The sequence below is a fragment of the Salmo trutta genome, chromosome 24 (genome assembly GCF_901001165.1).
Source record: "Salmo trutta chromosome 24, fSalTru1.1, whole genome shotgun sequence".
Classification (NCBI taxonomy): Eukaryota; Metazoa; Chordata; class Actinopteri; order Salmoniformes; family Salmonidae; genus Salmo; species Salmo trutta.
Window position 1 is genome coordinate 39,559,891 of NC_042980.1, and position 27,465 is coordinate 39,587,355.

A 27,465-nucleotide genomic window follows, 5' to 3' on the forward strand; every position below is an offset into this window, starting at 1 on the left:
AAAAGATACATTTTCTCCCTTTTAAAACCAGACTCTTCTACCTCATTCCATGGGTAAAATCCCCAGTTGGAGCAGGTTTAAGATTTGGGGGGAGATTAGTTTAGATGTATTCTTTTGAATCCCAAATATATTTAAATATGTGCTTGTAATAGTATTATAGGTAAAATGGTGGTAAACCATGTTTGTTTGAATGTCGTTTTTGGTCTGGAGAGGGGGTTAAAGTGGTACCCTCCCCCTCGTCTCTGATTGACGCTTCGCCTCTCCTGGTGTTCTTCTCAACACTCAGCGGACAAAGAATGAGTCAAACAGCAGGCAGGAGGAAAATGAGGATTCATTCTCTCTGATTGCGAAACGTTTTATTCAAAAAATGAACTGGCTGCTAGATCGATGGATTATTTTGTGCTTAACAGGTAGGTATATGTTCGTTTCTGTGTGTGTTTGTTTCCTCACTCAACATGTTTTGTCATCTGTCTGAGAAAGCCATGGACGCAACAGGTTGATCTCTCTGGCTCAGGGTTTATTCCAGCGTCTAACGGGTCTCTCTACCTCTCTACCTCTACCTCTCTGCCTTACCTAAAACCTCAATATGACTATTGGACTCTTTATTTTGATTTATATAAACAGACCTTCGGCTGGCCACTTGTTTTGGGGGGTTCGTCTGAATTGCTTTAATTTATTAGATGGCATATTTGCGGTAATGATAGGCTTTAGCTACTCTTGTTTTCGCTTTTATGTTTTGTCCTAAATTACAGGAGGAATGTGTGGAATAAGAAATATACTATAGTAAAATCGCGGTTATATAATTTAAATAGGTGCTGTTATTCAGACAATATCCATGATATGCATGCTGTCCAATGGGTCACATAGATATCTACTAGGCAGAGAATAATAACTTAATAACTTACTCTGAGGGTCCACTATGAAAAATAATTTCATATCAGTCCGATATAGAGAATATTTGTGGAGTGGTCTACGTTGTGTAAACCTAATTTTTCACCTTTAATTTGGTAAAGATTTTTCAGCAGAATTATACAAAACGATTCTGTGTCTAGTGTATAAACCCGACAGGAAGTCAAGTCAGTGGTGGAATGCCTGGCAGGAAAATGGTGTCAGTTGTTGGAGGAAAGGGTCTGATGCGGTCAGGAAGCATGGAGTGACTCAGAGATTTAATCAGGAAGAGCCCAGTAGACTTGAATGATAAACCTGAGTTTTGTGTAGTAGCCCCCTTATCAAGAAAACCCTTTTTAATGGTGTATGTTAGGTAGTTGCATGCCTTTTTGGTATTTTGTTGTTGTGAATATTAATTAGAGAAGAGTGTTATGTTGTTGTGAGATGAATCAGGACCATAGGTACAAATGTAGGCCTATGTCATAATTTTTTGTCAAACTTGTGGGTGTTTTTAGAAGTTTACAAATGTGTTTTGGAGTGTCTGGTTTCATGCATGAACACTTTTTGTGTTCTCCAACAGAGAGATGCTGAGACAGGCTTACACCTTGGAGCAAAGGTTCCACAATACAGTGACAATGTTTTTCTTGGTTGTACGTGAATCCTGTGGTTACCAAGGTGTCTCACCCTGTCCATTCTCTCTGTCCCGATCTCCCCTCACTACACTGTAAGGACCTCTTCTAACGGTTTGGTTCAAATCTCTAACAGCTAATTGGCTGTTCACACCCGACTGGACCAGACAAGATTATTTCATTGGTTGGAGTCCTCCCATCCCCCTCCTCCATTCTACTGTCCACACAGGATTCTCCAGGATGGGGGGGTTTACTAATGCCAAACAATGGGCCAATGGGCCATGAACAAAAGGACAAAGGGAGGGCCACAGCTACCCCGGGAAGGGATTTAGGAGCACGGATCTTCTGCCTGCTGTCTCTCTCCTCACACTTTCTTTTTCTCCATCCCTCTCATATTCAAAATGAAAACAAACACAAACAAACAGAACTGTAACTTTTTTCTCACAATTTCAATTAAATTCAATTTGCTTTATTGGCATGACGTAACAATGTAGTTATTGCCAAAGCTTACTTTGGAAATGTACAATATTAAAATAATAATAATCAGTATGGTCAACGGGACAACAGTAACAACAATAATCAAGGGTTAAAAATAACCATACATTCAACAATAACAATAAGCATACAGTAGAGGACATGTGCAGTTTGATTGGTCTGTCAGACACTGTCCCTCATCTTATGGCAGGCAGCAATGTAGTGCGCTGCCAACCCACAGCTCTCTGCGTCCTCCCCCAACAGGATGGGTAGCCTATTCTCATCAGAGAGGTCTTTAAAACCTTGAATAAGTGTTTCAAATTTGAGGAAATAACACTCTCTAATTGTTTTGTCAGGAAATGCAGCTCTGTCTCAGGTTCTGCTGTGGTGCAGTGGTTGCACAGCCTTTCCTCCGCAGGGAGCCAGGTTTTCCTGTGTCTACCCTTCTCAATGGCAAGGCTGTGCTCACTGAGCCTGTACTTTGTCAAGGTTTTTCGAAAGTTTTGATCAGTAACCATGGTCAAATACACTGCTCAAAAAAATAAAGGGAACACTTAAACAACACAATGTAACTCCAAGTCAATCACACTTCTGTGAAATCAAACTGTCCACTTAGGAAGCAACACTGATTGACAATAAATTTCACATGCTGTTGTACAAATGGAATAGACAACAGGTGGAAATTATAGGCAATTAGCAAGACACCCCCAATAAAGGAGTGGTTCTGCAGGTGGTGACCATAGACCACTTCTCAGTTCCTATGCTTCCTGGCTGATGTTTTGGTCACTTTTGAATGCTGGCGGTGCTTTCACTCTAGTGGTAGCATGAGACGGAGTCTACAACCCACACAAGTGGCTCAGGTAGTGCAGCTCATCCAGGATGGCACATCAATGCGAGCTGTGGGAAGAAGGTTTGCTGTGTCTGTCAGCGTAGTGTCCAGAGCATGGAGGCGCTACCAGGAGACAGGCCAGTACATCAGGAGACGTGGAGGAGGCCGTAGGAGGGCAACAACCCAGCAGCAGGACCGCTACCTCCGCCTTTGTGCAAGGAGGAGCAGGAGAAGCACTGCCAGAGCCCTGCAAAATGACCTCTAGCAGGCCACAAATGTGCATGTGTCTGCTCAAACGGTCAGAAACAGACTCCATGAGGGTGGTATGAGGGCCCGACGTCCACAGGTGGGGGTTGTGCTTACAGCCCAACACCGTGCAGGACGTTTGGCATTTGCCAGAGAACACCAAGATTGGCATATTCGCCACTGGCGCCCTGTGCTCTTCACAGATGAAAGCAGGTTCACACTGAGCCCGTGACAGACGTGACAGAGTCTAGAGATGCCGTGGAGAACATTCTGCTGCCTGCAACATCCTCCAGCATGACCGGTTTGGCGGTGGGTCAGTCATGGTGTGGGGTGGCATTTCTTTGGGGGGCTGCACAGCCCTCCATGTGCTCGCCAGAGGTAGCCTGACTGCCATTAGGTACCGAGATGAGATCCTCAGACCCCTTGTGAGACCATATGCTGGTGCGGTTGGCCCTGGGTTCCTCCTAATGCAAGACAATGCTAGACCTCATGTGGCTGGAGTGTGTCAGCAGTGCCTGCAAGAGAAAGGCATTGATGCTATGGACTGGCCCGCCCGTTCCCCAGACCTGAATCCAATTGAGCACATCTGGGACATCATGTCTCGCTCCATCCACCAATGCCACGTTGCACCACAGACTGTCCAGGAGTTGGCGGATGCTTTGGTCCAGGTCTGGTAGGAGATCCCTCAGGAGACCGTCCGGCACCTCATCAGGAGCATGCCCAGGCGTTGTAGGGAGGTCATACAGGCACGTGGAGGCCACACACACTACTGAGCCTCATTTCGACTTGTTTTAAGGACATTACATCAAAGTTGGATCAGCCTGTAGTGTGGTTTTCCACTTTAATTTTGAGTGTGACTCCAAATCCAGACCTCCATGGGTTGATAAATTGGATTTACATTGATTATTATTGTGTGATTTTGTTGTCAGCACATTCAACTATGAAAAGAAAAAAGTATTTAATAACATTATTTCTTTCATTCAGATCTAGGATGTGTTGTTTAAGTGTTCCCTTTATTTTTTGAGCAGTATAGTTTGCCACCGTGTACCATCGATTTAGGGCCGGATAGCACTGCATTTTGCTTTGTGCTTGTGTTTCCCAATAAGTGATGTAGTTTTGTTTAGACTGTGTTGTAATGTGGTTTATTCTGATTGATTGGATGTTCTGGTCCTGAGGCTTCAGTGTGTTAGTATAACAGGTTTGTGAACAGCTGGATGAGAGGACTTTTTTCTTTGCTCAGCTCTTTGCATTGCAGGGCTTGGTAATGATATGAGAGGGGGTCACTGTATTTCCTCTGTCTCTCTTTCTCTCTTTCTCTCTGTCTCTGTCCTCTTTCTCTCTCTCTCTGTCTCTGTCCTCTGCCTCTCTCTCTCTCTCTCTCTCTGTCTCTGTCCTCTGCCTCTCTGTCCTCTGCCTCTCTCTCTCTCTCTCTCTCTCTCTCTCTCTCTCTCTCTCTCTCTCTCTCTCTGTCTCTCTCTCTCTCTCTCTCTCTCTGTCTCTGTCTCTGTCTCTGTCCTCTGTCTCTTTCTCATTTGTTTTGCTCTCTCCAGAGGTAACACATCTTCTTCAGTCTCTGTAGGAGGAGTGGGTGAACCGTTGGAATAGGGTCAGATATTTATCTTCCATTAGTCACAACTTCTAAATGAAACTCTAGAACATTTGAAGGCCATCATCGTGAGTCACCCTGGCTCCTCTTTAGTACATAGTGTAACACGGCTTCCCTCCTTGTCTCATTCCCTTCATATGCACTAAACTGCTCCTGAGGAGAGAGCCACTGGGTAGAACCCTTTGTTGTGATTTCCTCTTTTCAAGGAAATGTTTGGAGTCTGTTCCTGCTGCATGCCCCACCCAGAACTAACGGGACTGGGAAATGTTTGGAGTCTGTTCCTGCTGCATGCCCCACCCAGAACTAACGGGACTGGGAAATGTTTGGAGTCTGTTCCTGCTGCATGCCCCACCCAGAACTAACGGGACTGGGAAATGTTTGGAGTCTGTTCCTGCTGCATGCCCCACCCAGAACTAACGGGACTGGGAAATGTTTGGAGTCTGTTCCTGCTGCATGCCCCACCCAGACCTAATGGGACTGGGAAATGTTTGGAGTCTGTTCCTGCTGCATGCCCCACCCAGAACTAATGGGACTGGGAAATGTTTGGAGTCTGTTCCTGCTGCATGCCCCACCCAGAACTAATGGGACTGGGAAATGTTTGGAGTCTGTTCCTGCTGCATGCCCCACCCAGAACTAACGGGACTGGGAAATGTTTGGAGTCTGTTCCTGCTGCATGCCCCACCCAGAACTAACGGGACTGGGAAATGTTTGGAGTCTGTTCCTGCTGCATGCCCCACCCAGAACTAACGGGACTGGGAAATGTTTGGAGTCTGTTCCTGCTGCCTACCCCACCCAGACCTAACGGGACAGGTTGGAGCTGTAGCCTTCCCTGTACCTCAGTTGGTAGAGCATGGTGTTTGCAACACCAGGGTTGTGGGTTCGATTCCCATGGGGGGCCAGCACAGGGAAAAAATAAAAAAAATAAAAAAATAAATTTAAAAAAAGTATGAAATGTATGCATTCAGTACTGTAAGTTGCTCTGGATAAGAGTGTCTGCTAAATGACTAAAATGTAGACTGATCTGTCACTGGCCCCCTCACTGTTCCTCTTTATTATGATAACCCCCTACCTCCCTACTGCAATCCTGCCCCCCACGCACGGCGGAATGTAGTCTCTGTGACCGCCCGTGTACAGGAGAGAGGAGCCCCCATCTCTCTCTCATCCCCTTTAGATATTGTGCAAATCACCACTTGGTAATCTCCCAGTTGGAGACTGAGATGCAGTCATCATTACACACACACACACACACACACACACACACACACACACACACACACACACACACACACACACACACACACACACACACACACACACACACACACACACACACACACACACACACACACACACACACACACACACACACACAGAGAGAGAGACAGACAGACAGACAGTAGCCAGTCCATCTCACGATCTTATATTCTCTCTGTTCTCAGCCTTTTATCTGAACCACTGAACATCAGGAGCATTCCACCTCTGCAGTCTGTCTCTGATGGGCTCTGTGCTCTCTGTGGGGTAGAAAACAAACAAACCCCCTCGTGAGTTTAGTGGTCTGGAATCCCCCTTAACCTTTTGCATGTGCAAGGGGTATGTAAGGGAGAGTTGGTGTCACGCCCTGACCATAGAGAGCCCTTGGTTCTCTATGGTGTTGTAGGTCAGGGCGTGACTAGGGGGTGATCTAGTCTTTTCATTTCTATGTTGGTGTTCTTGGTATGGTTCCCAATTGGAGGCAGCTGATGTTCGTTGTCTCTAATTGGGGATCATACTTAAGTTCTCCACTGTTCCCACCTGGGTTGTGGGATATTGTTTGTGTTAGTGTGTTTAGCACTATGGCTTTCACGTTCGTTTTATGTTTGTTTATGGTTTTGGTAGTTTGACTTTATAATAAAGTATGTGGAACTCAACTCACGCTGCGCCTTGGTCCGCTCTGTACGACGATCGGGACAGTTGGACTGAAAAAATATGGGTAGAGGCTATATAATAATAATGATAATGATAATAATAATTATACATGGGACTTATATAGTACTTTTTAAAGAGCCAAAGATGCTTGGTTAAAGTGATGATGGACTTGGGCTTTGGAGAGCATTCAACTGTGAAGTCTAATCTCTCCTTGCCATTTGCATGTTTCACTGGCTTTTCAAAATATACTGTATGTTAAAGGCCTTATATGCAGACTGCTGTTAGTATATTAATATAAATATAAATATTTCACTGTCAGTCCACACCTGTTGTTTACGAAACATCTGACGAATAGAATTTGATTTGATTTTGATTTGGAAATGTAATTTGATATGTAGAATGGGACACATCACCGTGCCTTCTTACTCCTCCATCTATAGGTATGTGGAGTGGTCTCTGCCCTCTCTTATCCTGAACCACCTCGTGTGTTTTTAACCTTCCCGTGAAAATACAATCTGGAATTGTTTTGACTATTGGAATTAATAACTTCTACCCCTCTCTTTTCTCTCTCATTTTCTTCCATTTTGTGTGTGTGTGTGTGTGTGTGTCCGTGTGTGGTGTGTGTCCATGTTCGGTGTGTGTCCATGTCCGTGTTCGTTGTGTGTGTCCGTGTTCATTGTGTGTGTGTGTGTGTGTGTGTGTGTGTGTCCGTGTTCGTTGTGTGTCAGTCTGTGTGTGTGCTGGAGTGCAGGTGACCGTTCGGGAGGAGAGGCGTTTCGCCATGCTCTTCCAGTCCGTGGTACTCCAGTGCCAGTACCACACGCCCTCCACACAGACCCCTGTGGTGCAGTGGTGGTACAAGTCCTACTGCCGTGACCGCACACAAGACTCCTTCACCTTCCCCGAGAGCCTGGGGGTCCATGGGTCCGAGCTGGGCGCCACGGCCCAACTAGAGTGCTCCGACAGCAGCCGCACCGTCCGCATCGTAGCCTCCGGCCAGGGTGCCTCCATGACGCTGGCTGAGCACTACAAGGGCCGAGATATCGCCATTGTCAACAGTACTGTGAATATTTCTAATGTGTGTGTGTGTCACATGTCCAAGTCTCTAGACTGTGTGATCCGTCTCCCAACAGGAAATGTGACTGCTTGTGCTTGGTGTTTCCTGTTCCTCAAATAGTACTTCTCTTTCTGTCCTTCACAATACACCAGGCTCCACAACACACACACACACACACACACACACACACACACACACACACACACACACACACACACACACACACACACACACACACACACACACACACAGACACACACACACATTAAAGGGATATTTCACCCAAATTACACATTAGTTACCCTGTGAGCAGTATATGGGCAAAGTATGACATCAATCCATGCTTTGGTTTCGTTTCCCTGGCACTTTCCAAATGCAAACATTTTAGCATTTTTGGTACAAATCCCATCCAAGTCACGGGACCCATTTTTCAAATCATCTATAAGTTACTTTGTTAAGATTCACAATACATTTGAGATTTTTGGGGGTGATTTGAACATGATGCGCAAAAAAATGCTAATATCGGTGCCATGACTCGAATGAGGTTTGTGCCACAAATCCTAAAATATTAGCATTTGGAAACAGTGCCAGGGAAACTAAACCGAAGCATGGATTGCTGTCATACCTTGCCCATAGACGGCTTACAAGGTAAGGAAACCAATGTGTAATTTGGGTGAAATATCCCCTTAACGACACTGGCCCCTGTTCACAATGGAGTGGCCCTCTCTTATCCTGAACCACCCCATTGAGCTCCTTATCAAAAGGAAACACACACCTTTGTTCTGCCTTTCAAAGAGAGCACCAACCTTTTGTGTCCCTTTTAGCTTAACACCCTCCTGTTTCATAAATCATAATAGAAATCTGTAGGATGTATGAATGTGTCAAATGTCAATGTATCTTTGAGGATTGTTCAGTACATTGTTTGACTAAGGGTATATAATCCTATGACAGTATGCCGTTGTGTATCTGACCCTGTCCCTGTCCAGAGGCGGACCTGCGGATCGGGGACCTGCAGTGGGGCGACAGCGGCGTGTACTTCTGTAAGATAGTCATCGCTGACGACCTGGAGGGGAAGAACGAGGGCCAGGTGGAGTTACTGGTGCTGGGTGAGTGACCACAGGAAGTGAACCCCTCAGCACACAGGAAGTAAACATTCAACACAGGATGTCAAACCACCTCAACATCAAAGAGGAAGGGATAGAACGGAAATGAACATTCTGTTGATGCTATCTGTCCTACTTTTTTGAGGTCCTCTCTTTTTTTTCTTTTTTTTCACCTTTATTTAACCAGGTAGGCCAGTTGAGAACAAGTTCTCATTTACAACTGCGACTTGGCCAAGATAAAGCAAAGCAGTGCGACACAAACAACAACACAGAGTTACACATGGAATAAACAAGCATACAGTCAATAACACAATAGAAAAGTCTATATACAGTGTGTGCAAATGAGGTAAGATTAGGGAGGTAAGGCAATAAATAGGCCATAGTGGCGAAATAATTACAATTTAGCAATTAAACACTGGAGTGATAGATTGGATGTGCTATTTACAGATGGGCTATGTACAGGTGCAGTGATCTGTAAGCTGCTCTGACAGTTGATGCTTAAAGTTAGTGAGCGAGATATGAGTCTCCAGCTTCAGTGATTTTTGCAATTTGTTCCAGTCATTGGCAACAGAGAACTGGAAGGAAAGGTGGCCAAAGTAGGAATTGGCTTAGGGGGTGACCAGTGAAATATACCTGCTGGAGCGCATGCTACGGTTGGGTGCTGCTATGGTGACCAGTGAGCTGAGATAAAGGCGGGGCTTTATATAGCAAAGACTTATTGATGACCTGGAGCTAGTGGGTTTGGCGATCAATATGAAGCGAGGGCCAGCCGACGAGAGCATACAGGTCGCAGTGGTGGGTAGTATATGGGGCTTTGGTGACAAAATGGATGGCACTGTGATAGACTGCATCCAATTTGCTGAGTAGAGATTTGGAGGCTATTTTGTAAATGACATCGCCGAAGTCAAGGATCGGTAGGATAGTCAGTTTTACGAGGATATGTTTTGGAGCATGAGTGAAGGATTCTTTGTTGTGAAATAGGAAGCCGATTCTAGATTTAATTTTGGATTGGAGATGCTTAATGTGAGTCTGGAAGGAGAGCTTACAGTCTAACCAGACACCTAGGTAGTTGTCCACATATTCTAAGTCAGAACCGTCCAGAGTAGTGATGCTAGGCGGGCGGGCGAGTAGGTGCGGGCAGCGATCGGTTGAAGAGCATGCATTTAGTTTTACTTGCGTTTAAGAGCAGTTGGAGGCCACGGAAGGAGAGTTGTATGGCATTGAAGCTCGTCTGGAGGTTAATTAACACAGTGTCCAAAGAAGGGCCAGAAGTATACAGAATGGTGTTGTCTATGTAGAGGAGGATCAGAGAATCACCAGCAGCAAGAGCAACATCATTGATATATACAGAGAAAAGAGTCGGCCCGAGAATTGAACGCTGTGGCACCCCCATAGAGACTGCCAGAGGTCCGGACAACAGGCCCTCTGATTTGACACACTGAACTCGTCTGAGAAGTAGTTGGTGAACCAGGCGAGGCAGTCATTTGAGAAACCAAGGCTGTTGAGTCTGCCGATAAGAATGCAGTGATTGACAGAGTCGAAGCCTTGGCCAGGTCGATGAATACGGCTTTTAGCGATGGCGGTTATGATATTGTTTAGGACCTTGAGCATGGCTGAGGTGCACCCATGACCAGCTCAGAAACCAGATTGCATAGCGGAGAAGGTACAGTGGGATATGAAGTGGTCGGTGATCTGTTTGTTAACTTGGCTTTCGAAGACCTTAGAAAGGCAGGGTAGGATAGATATAGGTCTGTAGCAGTTTGGGTCTAGAGTGTCTCCCCCTTTGAAGAGGGGGATGACCGCGGCAGCTTTCTAATCTTTGGGGATCTCAGATGATACGAAAGAGATGTTGAACAGACTAATAATAGCGGTTGCAAAAATTGTGGCAGATAATTTTAGAAAGAGAGGGTCCAGATTGTCTAGCCCAGCCCAGCTGAGGGTTCCAGATTTTGCAGCTCTTTCAGAACATCAGCTATCTGGATTTGGGTGAAGAAGAAATGGGGGAGGCTTGGGCAAGTTGCTGTGGGGAGTGCAGAGCTGTTGACCGGGGAAGGGGTAGCCAGGTGGAAAGCATGGCCAGCCGTAGAAAAATGCTTATTGAAATTCTCAATTATTATCGTCGATTTATCGGTGGTGACAGTGTTTCCTAGTCTCAGTGCAGTGGGCAGCTAGGAGAAGGTACTCTTATTCTCCATGGACTTTACAGTGTGCCAGAATTTTGGGGAGTTTGTGCTACAGGATGCAAATTTCTGTTTGAAAAAGGATTGTCTGAAAGGATTTGGAAGTTGAGAGTTGAGGGAATAGGAAACACTTATTTATTGTCTTCTCTTACTTTCTGAACCTAACCACAGCACCTAGTGTAAGTAAGTGTTTGTTTGATATGGTTCGTAATGATGTGCTTTAACACAAATGTCCCGGCTCTAGAAGGCGTCTACATTCCAAAGTGCACTTACAACTGCTGCCATGACAACGCCGCTACTCTGCACGGTTCTGATCCTCTCTGAGAGGACCTATTGTTTGGCTGAGCTTACCGTTGTAGAACAACAGACATAACCCTGACATAGCCATATATAAACCTTTATAATCTCAAATATAGTGTCAGTATAGGCCATGTAGACATAGGCTACATAACAGAGAGCTCACAACATACAGTACCTATGTGGAATAAGGTAATTACACATACATTATACATACATTACACATACATTACTCATACATTACACATGCATTACTCATACATTACACATGCATTACTCATACATTACACATGCATTACTCATACATTACACATGCATTACTCATACATTACACATACATTACTCATACATTACACATACATTACACATGCATTACTCATACATTACACATACATTACACATACATTACAGACAGTAGTTCTAGTTAATTGCTGTGAGCTATGTAATCCACTTCTTAAGGTGTTTCCATGTAAACATTTTTTTTGGGCGGGGGCGAGACTAAAACGTGTAAAGGGTCAGTGGTGTAGCATGTAAATGTTATTTTATTTAACCAAGCCAGTTAAGAACAAATTCTTATTTACAATGACGGCATACTGGGGAACAGTGGGTTAACTGACTTGTCCATGGGCAGAATGACACATTTTTACCTTGTCAGCTCAGGGATTCGATCAAGCAACCTTTCAGTTACTGGCCCAATGCTCTAACCACTAGGCTACCTGCTACCTGCCACCCCTGATGGTCAGTGGTGTCGCATGTTAAGGGTCAGTGGTGTGGCATGTTAAGGGTCAGTGGTGTGGCATGTTAAGGGTCAGTGGTGTCGCATGTTAAGGGTCAGTGGTGTGGCATGTTAAGGGTCAGTGGTGTCGCATGTTAAGGGTCAGTGGTGTCGCATGTTAAGGGTCAGTGGTGTGGCATGTTAAGGGTCAGTGGTGTGGCATGTTAAGGGTTAGTGGTGTCGCATGTTAAGGGTCAGTGGTGTCGCATGTTAAGGGTCAGTGGTATGGCATGTTAAGGGTCAGTGGTGTGGCATGTTAAGGGTCAGTGGTGTCGCATGTTAAGGGTCAATGGTGTCGCATGTTAAGGGTCAGTGGTGTCGCATGTTAAGGGTCAGTGGTGTCGCATGTTAAGGGTCAGTGGTGTGGCATGTTAAGGGTCAGTGGTGTGGCATGTTAAGGGTCAGTGGTGTGGTGGGACAGCAGACGAGCTGACTTTGGCTTTGTACACACACCACCAGAGTTTGAGTTGTTGAACCCATTTTAATTCCTTCAGAGTTCGTCTGTTTATGTGTTAGAACCCTCCTCCTACTCCTCTCACCGAGTGGGGCCAGTCTCCCTTCTCTTTCTCAGGTTACTGTCTGCTGTATTTATGTGACTGTTGAGGGCTAGGAGAGCTCAGTGCATAACACAAGGATGACTGTGCCAACATGGTGGGACTAAACGGTCTCCTTCTACATTCGTTCCTCTTTCTCTCAGCTTCCCTCCTTTTCTCCTTCTCCTTTTCTCCCTTTCTCTCAGCTTCCCTCCCTCTCTCCTTCTGTTCTCTTTCTCTCAGCTTCCCTCCCTCTCTCCTTCTCCTCTCCTCTCTTTCTCATAACTACATTTTTCACAGCTTTTTATTTTTTGGTATTCTACTCTGAAGCACCTAATTTTCCTCTACCCGTTCTTCCCCCTGTCTTCTAATCATTGTTTCTTCTCTCCTTCTCTCTCTCCCTTCCTCCTCTCATCCCTCACCTTCCCCTCTGAGGCACATAGTTTCTCCCCTCCCTCCCTTCCTGTCGTCACTAGTTACCACAACAACAAAGTCATAAACCTTGCCTTTTTCTACAATTTATCTTCTTAAAATGTGATTTTAAACTTAACCTTAACCCTAACCTTAACCCCAATGCTAACCTTATGCCTAACCCTAACCTTAACCACAATGCTAACCTTATGCCTAACCCTAACCTTAAATTAAGACCAAAAAGCAAATGTTTGTTTACATACATTTTTACGATATAGCCAATTTCGACTTTGTGGCTGTGGTAACTAGTGGAAACCCTCCGTCTCCTCCTTCACCTCCTTCCCCTCTCAGGTTACTGAGCTCAGCTGGGTTTATATGACTAAGTGCCAGAGCAGGGTGGTAGGATCAGTGTGTGTGTGTGTGTGTGTGTGTGTGTGTGTGTGTGTGTGTGTGTGTGTGTGTGTGTCTGTGTGTCTGTGTGTGTGTGTGTGTGTGTGTGTGTCTGTGTGTGTGTGTGTGTGTGTGTGTGTGTGTGTGTGTGTGTGTTTTATCAGACGAGAGGAGTGTGACATTTCTCTCCATGACTACTGCCTACTCAGCATGGGCTGGAGCCTGTCTGGCCGTGGGAGTTTAATCTGCCCTGACAGCTAACAGACCTGTTGAACTAAAGAGGCCATTCACACTCAATTTAGTATTTATATGTAGGCCTACACAAACACAAACACACAAACACACTTCATTTGTGTAAACCAGGTATTTTAGCATCCCTGTTGAACCTGTCTAAAGAGATAAACGTAGAGATTAGTTATCTTATTTTGCCGTTTGGGTGAGGGCATGGTCCCATTTCAACACCATTCTTTCTATTTATCCCTATATTTCTCTCTCTCTCCATTTCCCTTTATCCTTCTCTCACTCGCTGTCTTTATCTTCCTTAACCATTCTGTCTCCTCCTCTGTGTCTCTCACTCTCTGTCTTTATCTCCCTTAGCCATTCTGTCTCCTCTGTGTGCCTCTCACTCTGTCTTTATCTCCCTTAACCATTCTGTCTCCTGTGTCTCTCTCACTCTCTGTCTTTATCTCCCTTAAGCATTCTGTCTCTTCCTCTGTGTGCCACTCTCACTCTCACCGTTTAGCAGAAACAAAGCAGCCGTTGTTACCATGGCGATAGCGTTCGTCTGACCCTCTTTCCCCTATGAGCTCTAATGATTAATTGGTGTCCCAGAATGCTTCAGTGAAGTGTCTGTCCCCGTTACACTGGGCTCTGCCCCCCCCCCCCCCAGTCTGTGGTAGTGTGTGTGAAGTGTCTGTCCCCGTTACACTCGGCTCCCATTTTCCCACCCCCCCTAGACTGGGGTAGTGGGTGTGGAGCTCTATTAGCATGACACTTTGAACTTTGTCTTTACTCCTATTAACTTGAATCATGGGAAATGATTAATGATGATGATGATCACTTTGGCTTTAGAATCAGGTATTAAAGAATAGTTTGACTGTTCTCTTCCTTGACTTTTCTTTCGATTAATCTGTCTGGTAATCTCTATGCATGACTCTTAGTCAATAACTCCATCTGTTTGCCTCACCTTTGACCTCTGCCCACTGCTACTTCCTGTCTGCAGCGCCTCACCTCTTGCTCTCCTTCTCTCTGCAGGTAGGACAGGTGTGCTGGACGATCTCCTGCCTGAGTTTGATGTGGAGATTATGCCAGGTACGGCTGCCTGCTTCCTCACCCACTGGCTACTGTGTGTGTGTGTGTGTGTGTGTGTGTGTGTGTGTGTGTGTGTGTGTGTGTGTGTGTGTGTGTGTGTGTGTGTGTGTGTGTGTGTGTGTGTGTGTGTGTGTCTTTTCACCCCACCTGTTCCTTCCTTACCTGTTCCCTTCGGTGGCATCACCTGCTCTGGCTCTGCTCACCCTGTTCTCTCACTGTCCAATCAGCTTCTGGGAATCTTGAATGACTTAACAACTGCAGAGTAAAGGACAAATCAGCTCGTTGCCTCATCTTATATTCTGCCTCTGCACAGTCAAGCATTAACTCACTCTCACTATCACAATAATATTCTTGCTACAGGACTTATTCACAAGAAACCCTACGCCCTCTCTCTTTTGAAGATGAGATCTCTCTCTGGAGAGGTCCACTTGGGATGTGTGTTTTCACAAGGGGCTGACTAAAGTGGCGTGTTTGTCGTTTTTTGGTCACGGCCAGAGGAAGTTCATCATTAGTGTTGGAATGCTTTAGTGATGTGAAGCTGTGATAAGCCAGCAAGCCCTGCCTCTCTACACCCTGAACATTGGAGGGTTATTATTACCATAAATGTCAATGGTTTTTACGGATGTGGAGAGAGGACAGACATGCAGAAGATGTAATTGTAGTAAGTAACATGTAGTAACAAGATGTGTATCTCTACTGTTTGTGGGATCTGTAGTCTCATTGATCTGTGTATGTGTTCCAGAGTGGGTGTTTGTGGGATCTGTAGTCTCATTGATCTGTGTCTGTGTTCCAGAGTGGGTGTTTGTGGGATCTGTAGTCTCATTGATCTGTGTCTATGTTCCAGAGTGGGTGTTTGTGGGATCTGTAGTCTCATTGATCTGTGTCTGTGTTCCAGAGTGGGTGTTTGTGGGATCTGTAGTCTCATTGATCTGTGTCTATGTTCCAGAGTGGGTGTTTGTGGGATCTGTAGTCTCATTGATCTGTGTCTATGTTCCAGAGTGGGTGTTTGTGGGATCTGTAGTCTCATTGATCTGTGTCTGTGTTCCAGAGTGGGTGTTTGTGGGATCTGTAGTCTCATTGATCTGTGTCTATGTTCCAGAGTGGGTGTTTGTGGGATCTGTAGTCTCATTGATCTGTGTCTGTGTTCCAGAGTGGGTGTTTGTGGGATCTGTAGTCTCATTGATCTGTGTCTATGTTCCAGAGTGGGTGTTTGTGGGATCTGTAGTCTCATTGATCTGTGTCTGTGTTCCAGAGTGGGTGTTTGTGGGATCTGTAGTCTCATTGATCTGTGTCTGTGTTCCAGAGTGGGTGTTTGTGGGATCTGTAGTCTCATTGATCTGTGTCTATGTTCCAGAGTGGGTGTTTGTGGGATCTGTAGTCTCATTGATCTGTGTCTGTGTTCCAGAGTGGGTGTTTGTGGGATCTGTAGTCCTGGGCAGTATCCTATTCCTGTTGTTGATGGGGATCTGCTGGTGTCAGTGCTGCCCTCACTCTTGCTGCTGCTACCTCCGCTGCTGCTGCTGCCCCGACACCTGCTGCTGCCCACGTCACCGTGAGTAACACACACACACACACACACACACACACACACACGGTCTTACATTCACTAGCGGTCTTACACAGTCTTACATTTGTCTGTGTTTTCCAGTCTATGAGGCAGGAAAGATGGTGAAGAGGGGCCAGCCTCCCCAGGTTGTCGTGTACCCCCCTTACTGCATCTCTGGGGTCCCCACCATGGTCCCCTTCGCCACGCCATCCCTCACGGAACCTAAGATGGTCTCCCTCCCCTCAGTGGAGAACAACCTGGCTGGGGGTGAGTGACCCGCCCCACACCTGGGCTCGTCCTGTCCGACTGCAGGAACTGGACAAGCCACTGTGCATTGTGGGAAATGTAGTTTTGCATGCTATGTCATGGTAACAATAACTACCGTTAAAAGAGGGTCTTCTGAGTTAACCTCTATGGGCTACTCAACAGCCAGTGGAATCCCGTGGCGCGATTTTCAAATACCTTAGAAATGCTATTACTTCAATTTCTCAAACATATTACTATTTTACACCATTTTAAAGACAAGACTCTCGTTAATCTAACCACACTGTCCGATTTCAAAAAGGCTTTACAACGAAAGCATTACATTATGTCAGCAGAGTACCCAGCCAGAAATAATCAGACACCCATTTTTCAAGCTAGCATATAATGTCACATAAACTCAAACCACAGCTAAATGCAGCACTAACCTTTGATGATCTTCATCAGATGACAATCCTAGGACATTATGTTATACATGCATGTTTTGTTCAATCAAGTTCATATATCAAAAACCAGCTTTTTACATTAGCATGTGACGTTCAGAACTAGCATACCCACCGCAAACTTCCGGTGAATTTACTAAATTACTCACAATAAACGTTCACAAAAAACATAACAATTATTTTAAGAATTATAGATACAGAACTCCTTTATGCAATCGCTATGTCCGATTTTAAAATAGCTTTTCGGTGAAAGCACATTTTGCAATATTCTGAGTAGATAGCCCGGCATCACAGGCTAGCTATTTTGACACCCACCAAGTGTGTCACTCACCAAACTAAGATTTACTATAAGAAAAATTGGATTACCTTTGCTGTTCTTCGTCAGAATGCACTCCAAATAGCGGCGTTTTGTTCGTGCGTTCAAGACACTATCCGAAGGGTAAAGAAGGGTGACGCGCCCGACGTGTTTCGTGACAAAAAAAATCAAAATATTCCATTACTGTACTTCGAAGCATGTCAAACGCTGTTTAAAATCAATTTTTATGCGATTTTTCTCGTAAAAAAGCGATAATATTCCGACCGGGAAACCCTGTTTTAGTTCAAAGACGAAAAAATAAAAACATGGTGTCGCCTCGTGCACGCGCCTCAGTCTCATTGTCCTCAGATCGACCACTATCTAAATGCGCTAATGTTTTTCAGCCAGGGCCTGCAAAGCCACCATTCATCGTTCTGGCGCCTTCTGAGAGCCTATGGGAGCGTTAGAAAATGTCACGTTATGCCAGAGATCCCCTATTTTGGTTAGAGATGATCAAGAAGGCCAATAAATAGTCAGAGAGAGCGCTTCCTGTTTGGAATCTTCTCAGGTTTTGGCCTACCAAATGAGTTCTGTTATACTAACAGACACCATTCAAACTTTTTTAGAAACTCTAGGGTGTTTTCTATCCAAATCAAACAATTATTTGCATATTCTAGTTACTGGGCAGGAGTAGTAACCAGATTAAATCGGGTACGTTTTTTATCCGGCCGTGCAAATACTGCCCCCTAGCCCTAACAGGTTAACTAACCCTCTTCTTATGTTGGTCCTCATCTTCTGTCCCAAACCTGGGTGGAGTTGTCGATGACCGTGTGTGTGTGTGTGTGTGTGTGTGTGTGTGTGTGTGTGTGTGTGTGTGTGTGTGTGTGTGCGCATACGTGTTTTTGTTTGTGTAAGTGTGTTTTCACTGTGCCCGTAATGACTTTGATCCTTGATATAAGTGTGTGCGTCCATGTCCGCAGTACGCAGTGCCAAGATGGTGTGTGTGTGTGTGGGGGGTGGGGGTGGTGTGGGGATGGGTTGGTGTGTGTGTGTGTGTGTGTGGTGTGGGGATGGGTTGGTGTGGGGATGGGTTTGTGTGTGTGTGGGGGGGGGGGGGGGGGTGTGTGTGTGTATGTCTGTGGGGATGGGTTGGTGCGTGTGTGGTGATGGGTTGGTGTGTGGGGGGGGGTGGGTTGGTGTGTGTGTGTGTGTGTCTGGGGGGGGGGGGGTTGGTGTGTGTGTATGTCTGTGGGGATGGGTTGGTGTGTGTGTGTGGATGGGTTGGTGTGTGTGTGGTGATGGGTTGGTGTGTGTGTGTGTGTGTGTGGGGATGGGGGGGGGGTTGGTGTGTGTTTGTGTGTATCATTGTTAGTAGAGGTTGGTTTCATCCTCATCAGAAACCTTTCATTACATTCTCTATTAACTATTCATTTCCCCATTTGTAACAAACCAACCCTGATTACACTAAAAGTCATCAATACCATCTGCTGAGAGAATCCATCTGTGTCGAATCAGTCAAATGTTGTTTGGTAACATTTGAAGGACTACCTATAAACTGCTTATAAACCATCATAAAAAAATGTGATTATCCATTTGTAAACTTCTTTCTGTCAACATTAGTAAGTACAAACTTGTTTTCTGTGTTATCGTAATGTTTTAAAGTAGACTTTCATATAGTTATACCATGAGATCAGACCGACCGTTGGGGTGGGATGGTGATGTCTTCAGAACACCTTTGGCCATGGATGAAGATTTACTGTCGTTGAAAGACATCAGTGCACCCTCCGGGAGGACAGCTCCCGCTCAGCCCAGTCCAAGTTCTTCTCTGTCCTGGCACCCCAATGGTGGAACCAGCTACCACCTGAAGCTAGGACAGCAGAGTTCCTGCCCATCTTCCAAAAAACATCTGAAACCCAACCTCTTCAAAGAGTATCTTAAATAATCCTTCCCCTCACAACAACCCCCCCCCCCCCAAAAAAAACACTTAACCAGCGCTTGTACTTGACCCCCCCTTCTAGCTCTGACTCTACTGATAGCTACGATATTGAGGAACATTTACTTTCTCTGCCTGTGATATGTGGTTGTCCCACCGAGCTATCTTAAGATGAATGCACTAACTGTAAGTCGCTCTGGATAAGAGCATCTGTTAAATTGCAACAAAAAAAATATATATATTCTTGTAAATTGACTGGACTGTTGCTTTTTCATCAGAAACTATAATATTGTATGGTTCTGTATTTCACATGTTAAGTTCATTAACATACCAGTGGCAGTGTAAGAAGGTATCCATAGTGCTTTCTTGTAAGCACACAGACATTTGTGGAGTGCAGTGTAAAGCATATTGTCATTCGAAATTCCAAGATAGCGGACGAAAGCTGGATGTGTTCCATGGAATCAATTCTCATTTTATGCATTCTGTTTCTATGTGACATATCGTCACTTCATAATTGGCTCAGATACCTTCTATACTGTCTCTTCCAAACTAAGAGCATGGAAAATAATCCTGCAGCAACAGGAAATGTAAATTATTGTGTGGATCCTAATTAATGGACATTTCTGGCGTGGTTGATACATTTTCTGTTAGGACAAATCAGTGGAAATTACAAACTTTAGAAGCCTTTTTAAACCTTGAATACTCTACAAGTTTTCATTTCCTGCTGGGTGATCAAATTCAGGCAGGTCACCCGTGATACTAGTCAGTATTCGACATCCATCCATGTCTGCGGACATCGGGAGAGGATGTTGAAACCGGCCACTAGGGGCAACAGTGAGCGCTGTTACCTTCAAGTCTGTTTGGGTTGTGGACGGGGATTCCTTTGGAATCTGCCTCTGATTCCGAAGGTTGAAAGGTCAAATCCAGCGATAGAAAGTTGTTTTTAAAATGTTTGTTTTAAGCCAATCACAAACCTTAACCCTTAGCTTAACCATTCGAAGTTAATGCCTAACCTTAAAAATTCGAAATTTGACTTAAACACTTAAAAATTTGCCGTCTGGAACAATTTAGAAATTTGACGTTTGAGAAACATGGATGAACATCTCATTCTGATGTGAGACTGTGAGAACTTGTAATTAAGATCCTACATCTGTACGATGAGGGCCATCAGCAAAAGCATTTGCTTTGGAATTAACCAATCCATATTTACACAGATGTCTATGGCTATCAGATGTTTGCATTAGGGGTGATATTTGATGATGTGTCTGTGATTGGATTAGAAGTGTTGAAGCATAAACATGCTGTAAATAGAACACTGCTGCAAAGAAATGTGCTGTGGAAACAGTTAATTTATAACATTGAAAAAATGTCTTGAAAGCAGTAACATTCTCCATCTGTGTTGTCCCAGCAGCCAGTAGCCTATCAGAGCTCAGCTCTCTGCATGAGGGATGGGACACGGATTTCCGGCAGACCTATCGGACAGTCCAGATGAAAGCTCTCCCACCCATCGCTGACCTCGATGACCAATCAGAGCTCATGGCAGCTCCTGTGCACAACAGTCGTCGACCCAGGCATTACCGTGGCAACCACACTGATGATGAGCAAGACAGCAGGTACCACTGAGTTTGAACTGTATCTAAAGTACTCACATTTTCTGACCCGGTGTGTGTGTGTGTGAGAGAGAGAGAATAGGATGTTGTATAGATACTGGATATTTCATTGCTGATTATATTGTATTCAATGTAGGACTAAAATGCTAGTTAACACTGTCTGTCTGCATTTGTGTATCTGTTATATACTCTGATTCCCCCTGTCTTCCCTGTTTTCCAGGTGGAACCCTCGCTCTGTGCACCTGGAAAGGAGGACATTGGGCTCCAGAGGGCGTACTGGCTCTCTGGATGAGCTGGAGGAATTTGCTATGTCCTATGGCCCCCGTGCCCGGAGGGGTGACCCCCGTGACCAGGACAGGGACTACGACCTGGAACTACGGGGGCGAGAGCACTACCCCCCGTACCGGGACCACAGCCCCTCACGCCGTTTCCATGGAGACAGGGATGATGACTGGCACCCCCGCCGCAGCCCGCCTCCGCAGAAGAAGAGGGACATGTGGGACGATCTCCCCTCTCGCCCCCACCAGCACACACAGGGGCGGAGGGGTTACGATGACGCCTTCCTCAACAACTTATTGGAGCGCAAGGCAAGGGGGAGATCAGGAGAGAAGGGGGAGAGAGGAAAGGGGCGAGTTGACGAGGACAGTGACACTCCCTCCAAGGGCAGTTCAAAGGGCAAGGGCAGCGACGGTTTCTACAGCCGGTCACCTACCAACAGGCCCGAGGAGGATGACCCTTTGCCTCCATACTCAGAGCTAGAGATGGAAAGGTACCGGATGGTCAACCCAGCCGCTGAACGTTACCGCATGGTCGAATCGCCCTCAGAACGATACAGCACCACTGACCAGGCCATGCAATCGTTCTCCTATACCCGTCCCCCTAAAGGACTGGCTCACACCATACAGGGGGGCAGAGAGGACAGGGACAACAACCGAAATATGGTGAGTTACCTGTAGGAGGGTCATGTTGAAGAACACCCTACCACTCTCAAGTTATCACAGCTACAAGAGCTCAGAGGTAGAAAGCCCAGTAGGTCTAACAGACTGCCAACTTTAAACCCATGATGGTTAGATCATCTTTATTTGTGGGTGTTGTTTTTTTTAACTATACTGAACAAAAATATAAGCGCAACATGTAATGTGTTGGTCCCATGTTTCATGAGCTGAAATAAAAGATCCCAGAAATGTTCGATAAGCACAAAAAGCTTATTTTTCTGAAATGTTGTGCACAAATTTGTTTACATCCCTGTTAGTTAGTCAGCATTTCTCCTTTACCAAGATAATCAATCCAGCTGACAGGTGTGGCATATCAAGAAGCTTGTGCTGGGGACAGTAAAAGGCCACTCTAAAATGTGCAGTTTTGTCACACAATGCCACAGATGTCTCAAGTTGAGGGAGTGTGCAATTGGCATACTGACTGCAAGAATGTCCACCAGAGCTGTTGCCAGAGAACTGAATGTTAATTTCTCTACCATAAGCTGCCTCTAACGTTGTTTTAGAGAATTTGGCTGTACGTCCAACCGGCCTCAGAACCGCAGACCACATGTAACCATGCCAGCCCACATCCGGTTTCTTCCCCTGCGGGATTGTCTGAGACCAGCGACCCGGACAGCTGATGAAACTGAGAAGTATTTCTGTCTGTAATAAAGCCCTTTTGTGGGGAAAAAGCGAATTCTGATTTGCTGGGCCTGGCTCTCCAGTGGGTGGGCCAACGCCCTCCCAGCACCAACCGTGGCTGCGCTCCTGCCCGTGAAATTCATAGATTAGGGGCTAATTCATTTAAATTGACAGATTTCCTTTTTTGAACTGTAATTCAGTAAAATCGTTGAAATTGTTACATGTTGCGTTTATATTTTTGTTCAGTATTTACAGTGCGTTCGGAAAGTATTCAGATCCCTTGACTTCTTCCACATTTTGTTACGTTACAGCCTTATTCTAAAATGGATTAAAAAGTTTTTCCCCCTCATCAATCTACACACAATACCCCATAATGACAAAGCAAAAACTTTATTTTAGCAACTAAAAAACCAAAACATCTGAAATGTCACATTTACATAAGTAATCAGACCCTTAACTCAGTACTTTGTTGAAGCACCTTTGGCAGCGATTACAGCCTTGAGTCTTCTTTGGTATGATGCTACAAGTTTGGCACACCTGTATTTGGGGAGATTCTCCCATTTCTCTCAGCAGATCCTCTCAAGCTCTGTCAGGTTGGATGGGTAGAGTCGCTGCACAGCTTTTTCAGGTCTCTCCAGATATATTCGATCGGTTTCAAGTCCGGGCTCTGGCTGGGCCACTCAAGGACATTGAGAGACTTGTCCTCGAAGCCAGTCCTGTGTTATCTTGGCTGTGTGCTTAGGGTCATTGTCCTGTTGGAAGGTAAATGTTCACCCCAGTCTGAGGTCCTGAGCGCTCTGGGGTAAGTTTTCATCAAGGATTTCTCTGTACTTTGCTCCGTTCAACTTTCCCTTGATCCTGACTAGTCTCCCAGTCCCTGCCGCTGAAAAACATCCCCACAGCATGACGCTGCCATCACCATGCTTCACCGTAGGGATGGTGCCAGGTTTCCTCCAGATGTGACGCTTGGATTCAGGCCAAAGAGTTCAATCTTGGTTTCTCATGGTCTGAGTGTCCTTTAGGTGCCTTTTGTTAAACTCCAAGCTGGCTGTCATGTCCCTTTTACTGAGGAGTGGCTTCTTTCTGACCCCTCTACCATAAAGGCCTGATTGGTGGAGTGCTGCAGAAATGGTTATCCTTCTGGAAGGTTCTCCCATCTCCACAGAGGAACTCTGGAGCTCTGTCAGAGTGACCATCGGGTTCTTGGTCACCTCCCTGACCAAGGCCCTTCTCCCCCGATTGCTCAGTTTGGCCTGGCAGCCAACTCTAGGAAGAGACTTGCTGGTTCCAAACTTCTTCCACTTAAGAATGATAGAGGCCTCTATGTTCTTGAGGACCTTCAATGCTGCATACCTTTTTTGGTACCCTTCCCCATATCTGTGCCTTGACACAATCCTGTCTCTGAGCTCTACAGACAAGTCCTTTGGGGGCTTGATTTTCGCTCTGACATGCACTGTCAACTGTGGAACCTTATAAAGACAGGTGTGTGCCTTTCCAAATCATGTCCAATTAATTGAATTTATCACAGGTGGACTTTCTACAATCTACAATCTCAAGGATGATCAATGGAAACCGGATGCACCTGAGCTCAATTTCGAGTCTCATAGCAAAGGGTCTGAATTCTTATGTAAATAAAGTATTTCAGTTTTTTGGTTTGTATACATTTGCAAACATTTCTAAAAACCTGTTTTCGCTTTTCCATTATGAGGCATTTAAAAAAAAATGTATTTAACCTTTGTTTAACTAGGCAAGTCAGTTAAGAACAATTCTTATTTACAATGACGGCCAAACCCTAACCCGGACGACACTGAGCCAATTACGCACCGCCCTATGGGACTCCCAATCATGGCCGGTTGTAATACAGCCTGGAATCGAAACAGGGTCTGTAGTGACGCCTCTAGCACTGAGATGCAATGCCTTAGACCGCTGCACTACTCAGGAGCCATTATTGTGTGTAGATTGATGAGGAAAAACATTAATTGAATCAATTTTAGAATAAATCTGTAACGTAACCAAATGTGGTAAAAGGGAAGCGGTCTGAATACTTTCCAAATGCGCTGTATAAATCAAAACATTTTCTAACAGTATTTCATATTGATTGGTTGTTATGTGAAAAGAGAGGCGGAAAGCACTATTTTTATGTTGTAATTTAGATCAATATTTAGTAAATAATGTAGTCAAGAAAACATTCTCAAGTTTAATGCTTTATTTCAAAGGTTAAAGGTCAAATCTTAATACCAAAAATAATGCATGTTCTGTATGTGATTGTATCATGTTCTCGTGGTACTCACTCGCAGACATTACTAACAGAGCATGAGCTGCATGATTGCTGTGGATTCCCACATTGCCTCACTGACCAGGCCTGACTAATCGAGCATGAGTGGCATGATTGCATGGTCTCTAACATGGCTCTTGGTGTTTTTCTTTAACAGACCCCTGCTCTGAGCAGAGACTCTCTCATAGTGTGACACACCAGAGAGAACTCAAGCCTGTGCCTGCACAGCACTGCCAGCATTGAGAATCACACATCACTCACTTAAAACATCATGCATCAGCCTGGGAGTGACTAACTGATCATCCTCATCCTCATCAACCTGAAGAGGCTTATCCAATAGAAGGTTTCCATCCACAGAAGGGAGGCACCTTGCATGGATCACGAGAAGACAATGGAACGTGCATTGTTTATGCATTGATTTAAGGAACATTTGGACACCATTTTGTTTGTATGTGTGTTGAGCGTACATGCCTTACATACACACCATTTGAATGGGTATGTATGGCTGCAACGTGGGTGTGAAGCATTTGTGTGGATGTGTACTGTACTGTATGTCCATATTTAGGTTTATCTGTGAAACTCAAACCAAGCATTCCACAGAGTAGTCCCCCTCTCTCACCTATAAAGCACGGTGAAAGTTAGTTCCCGTGAAGTTACGCTGACAGCAATGATACGATTAGGGTTATTGGTAGGTATCGATCGATAGGTATTGATTAGGTGTGGAGGCGGAGCTAGGATAAGGGGTTAAAAAAAAGGAAAGCGGTCATTAAAGAAACTCCATATGATCAATTCATGTGTGTTAAGTTCAGGATTGTTTTCATCAATTCATGTGTGTTTAAGTTCAGGATTGTTTTGATCAATTCATGTGTGTTTAAGTTCAGGATTGTTTTCATCAATTCATGTGTGTTTAAGTTCAGGATTGTTTTGATCAATTCATATGTGTTCAAGTTCAGGATTGTTTTGATCAATTCATGTGTGTTTAAGTTCAGGATTGTTTTCATCAATTCTAAACAACTATATATGCCAACTTGCCATTATAATTGTAAGTCCAATGCTCCCCCACGTGTCATACATTTCATCAGACTATAAGAAACATATAATAGGTGTCAATTGTGCCATAAAAAAGACAACTCAGGTTCACCTTGTGTGTGTGTGTGTGTGTGTGTGTGTGTGTGTGTGTGTGTCATGTACTGTACCTACTGTAAATGTACTGTACCTACTGAGCTTGAATTTATATTACAGATTTGCAGTTGCACTGTAATAGTATTCTTTATTAGCCCACAGTATTAATTGGACATGCCCTTATTGGCCACAGGTAACTGTGTTTTGAAACTGTGCCATTCAGCCATAGCAGATGTTTGTATTTCACTTGTTTGACATTGATTTTGATATAAACACACTATCTTAGATTGTGCCATTGTGTGTGATTACTATGCCCTTTTATGATTGTTTACATTGGATATGGAGCATGTGTTTCTTATCGCTATCTATGTTAACCGCTTAATACACACACAGTGCTTGCTCATTACTTTATTTACACACACAAACACCACAGACGTAAACACCTCTTCCAAGCCTTTTCTGTCAATGACCATTTATTTAGCACATTTTCACACATGCAGATGTGCTTTTACAACGATGTATCTCTTATTCCATAAGTCACATCAGTGACTGAAATGTCTGTCCCTTCTGAATGTGGGGCAGCACTGAGCACTGGTCACTACGTTGACCATGACAAATAGGGTGAAACAGGAAATATAACAGGATTCTAAATTCCACCAGGATAGACCAAGATGCGTGTGTTCCAGGATGACATCACAATACCAGGAAGGAAGCTTTCGCTTCAGCATCTGGCCATGACAGGTGCAGAATACCTCTTCACTGTACGAATGGCGTACATTTAATTTATAAAGCACATTTTACAAGGTTTCTAAGCTCTTTACATTGGATCCAGAAGAGCTGTTGAGAGTGGAACTCAAGCTGGCCGGTTTTTGTGTTGAGTGAATAAAGCTTGATTGCATGTTGGAGAGAGAGTTGAAAAAACTATTAACACAAAAGCGCTCCTAGGCTTGTTTAACGTCACCACCCTTCAATGCTGGTACTTGGTCAAACTTTATTAAGCGACTGTCTACCACCAGTATGAATACAGCCTTAGAACAGAACCACACCAACAGTATGAATACAGCCTCAGAACAGAACCACACCAACAGTATGAATACAGCCTTAGAATAGAACCACACCAACAGTATAAATACAGCCTTAGAATAGAACCACACCAACAGTATGAATACAGCCTTAGAATAGAACCACACCAACAGTATAAATACAGCCTTAGAATAGAACCACACCAACAGTATGAATACAGCCTTAGAATAGAACCACACCAACAGTATGAATACAGCCTTAGAATAGAACCACACCAACAGTATAAATACAGCCTTAGAATAGAACCACACCAACAGTCCCTGAACCCCCCAGCAATAATCAATCCTCTTTTCAGAGAAGGATGGTCTGCGACATTGCTGTGAACTCCTCTCCAGTCTCCACAGTGCTGTGGCTTGGGCCTTTTCTACCAGCATGTAGATATCCCAATTCACATGGAAATCCTGCAGGCTCCAGTGTTTTGTGTGTCTAAGGGCTGTTGACGTGGAATTTCCACACTGCTGAAAGTGCAAACAAGCTTGGCATTAAGAAACAAACCTTGGACAGACACTGAAGAAAGAGGACACTTCATTGTAATTCGATATTGCAGAGCTGAATAGGCTGGCTGACAGTCCACAACTACTGCACAATATGCTGAATCATCCACCTAATGTTGCAAATGAAGTTCTGGTTGCGTCAACGGTTGCATA

General features: G+C 44.7%; 1 protein-coding gene across 2 annotated transcripts; it reads left to right on the forward strand.

Moving 5' to 3' along the window:
• The first annotated feature begins 247 nt into the window (after positions 1-247).
• On the forward strand, positions 248-26,022 carry LOC115161288 (immunoglobulin-like domain-containing receptor 2). Of its 2 annotated transcripts, none has more exons than XM_029712144.1 (9): positions 248-410; positions 7,306-7,635; positions 8,621-8,740; positions 14,578-14,634; positions 16,040-16,186; positions 16,283-16,447; positions 20,521-20,725; positions 20,943-21,663; positions 24,771-26,022. In XM_029712144.1, the coding sequence occupies exons 1-9, from the start codon at positions 368-370 to the stop codon at positions 24,804-24,806; spliced, it is 1,824 nt and encodes a 607-aa protein (XP_029568004.1). In that variant the 5' UTR covers positions 248-367; the 3' UTR covers positions 24,807-26,022. The 2 variants fall into 2 exon arrangements, with proteins under 2 accessions (XP_029568004.1, XP_029568005.1); XM_029712145.1 differs by having other exon boundaries at positions 20,524-20,725.
• Positions 26,023-27,465: the final 1,443 nt, after the last annotated feature.